General features: G+C 44.6%; 1 protein-coding gene across 3 annotated transcripts in view; it reads left to right on the top strand.

The window, feature by feature from the left end:
* The first annotated feature begins 6 nt into the window (after positions 1-6).
* LOC127750118 (uncharacterized) overlaps positions 7-1,706 on the top strand; it is a 3,709-nt gene continuing 2,009 nt past the window's right edge. The window contains exons 1-2 of one of the 3 annotated variants that reach the window (XM_052270696.1): positions 7-1,210; positions 1,297-1,472. In XM_052270696.1, the coding sequence (XP_052126656.1) occupies positions 1,415-1,472 (58 nt within the window). In that variant the 5' untranslated portion in view covers positions 7-1,210; positions 1,297-1,414. The other 2 variants (XM_052270695.1, XM_052270697.1) reach the window with 2 other exon arrangements.

Here is a 1,706-nt window from a genome sequence, read left to right as displayed (position 1 = left end):
TATTGCATTGGTTTTTCTGTTCCTTAAATTTCAGAATGAGTTTTGTATGGTGGGTTATGGTAAGTACGCATTAATTCGTCTTGCCAGGTGAAAATTCCGGCCAGGTTTCAGGCCGGAAAGTTCCATTCCGGCCGTAAATGTGTACGATTTCTGACCGTATTCCTTCTTTCCGGCCGTATTTTGGCATTCCAGCCGGAATCTGTTACGATTTCCGACCGTATCCCCATTGTTTCTGGTCGGAGTCAGAGTTTCCGACCGTAGTCAAGCGTTTAACGGTCGGAGGGGTTCCGGTTTACGGTCGTTATCGATACGGTTAGCGACCGGAGCCAATCTTTTCGGCCGTACGTTTTTTGGTCAACCGTAAATGACTTGTAACTCCTAAACTAACAGTCACAGGGGGAAACGGCGTGTGTTACAGGTTGATAGCAAACTGTTATTATGCATGAGATAAAAAAATGTTTTGTTTTTTTTTGACCATGGGCTACTAAGAGAACGGCTAGAGATAGAGCAATTTAAACATCACCATCGTGCTCCGCGTCGAAATTGTACACGGGAGAGTATCTTTATCGCGTATTAAAACACGCCCTTGGACTCTGCTCACGGAACACTCTAACTCCCTCCGGCCAGGAGGACAACTTCCGACCGGTACATCCTCCGGTCGAAACATTCTCCAGCCGGAACAACCTCCGCCCGGCGTCTGGACTACGGCCGGAAAGTGTTCCAATTTACGGGCGGAGGAGAGTTACGGACGGAACTAATACGACCGAAAGAGTTACGGCCGGAAATATTATGACCGGAATTTGCACCCGGGGGGTCTCTACTTTCGGTTCAAGGTCTAGAAAACGCATTTCAATAGTAGTTTCAATCTAAACACGTTTCCAATTGAAACGCAGGAATGGGTGAAAAGTGACAAGTACAAAACCTCTTATGCACGGGTTCAGCCAGCGGCCAATTTTCAAAGTACAACGAATGAACTTTTCCGGACAAAATCACCCTTCTTCGTTCTGACGCATTAAATTGGCTTACTTGGGACTAGTTTCGAGTCATTTTAGACCATTTTAGCTGGTTTTGGGGCATTTTTTATGTTTTTATAACAGTTCCCTTCCAGCTTGGAGAAAAACCGTGACCCGAGCTAATGAAGTCAGTGGATTTCAGTGTGCTGGGCTGTGGCCATTTAATCCTGATGCTGTACAGTTAGTGAAAGAAACAGGTTGGTTTACAATCTCTTGGAAAATTAACCTTATGTGTTACTATTTTATTAGTTTCTCTATTTTATGTTTTAGGTAAATCTAGCAGCAGAAGTTCTGTCACCACTAACTTACTAAATAATGAAGCAGGCCCAAGCTCTCCTTCCCCTGCCCAGAATATAGGTGAGGAAGAAAATGAAAATCTACAATAGACCTGTGATGACTCCATGATAAGAACATGTGAATGTGAGAGAGTTGAGAATTTGGACTTCAATGAGGAAAATGGTAATTTTAATCTGACTTTATCATTTTTTATTATTGGTTACATCAATTTTTATGAAATATCGCTTGCCCCTAATGCAAAGCACGCACGAAGCTCAGCCGCTGGCGAAAGCACGCACGGCGGAGCGCCGCTGGTGAAACCACGCACAGCGCAGCGCCGCTGGCGAAACCACGCACAGCGCAGAGCCACTGGCGAAACCACGCAAGTGCATTTTTCAAAAAAATTGAGATATCTAT

Source organism: Frankliniella occidentalis, unplaced genomic scaffold (genome assembly GCF_000697945.3).
Source record: "Frankliniella occidentalis isolate FOCC.00 unplaced genomic scaffold, Focc_3.1 Scaffold134, whole genome shotgun sequence".
Lineage (NCBI taxonomy): Eukaryota > Metazoa > Arthropoda > Insecta > Thysanoptera > Thripidae > Frankliniella > Frankliniella occidentalis.
The sequence above is the reverse complement of the archived record's forward strand: the minus strand, read 5'-3'. Positions and strand labels throughout refer to the sequence as shown.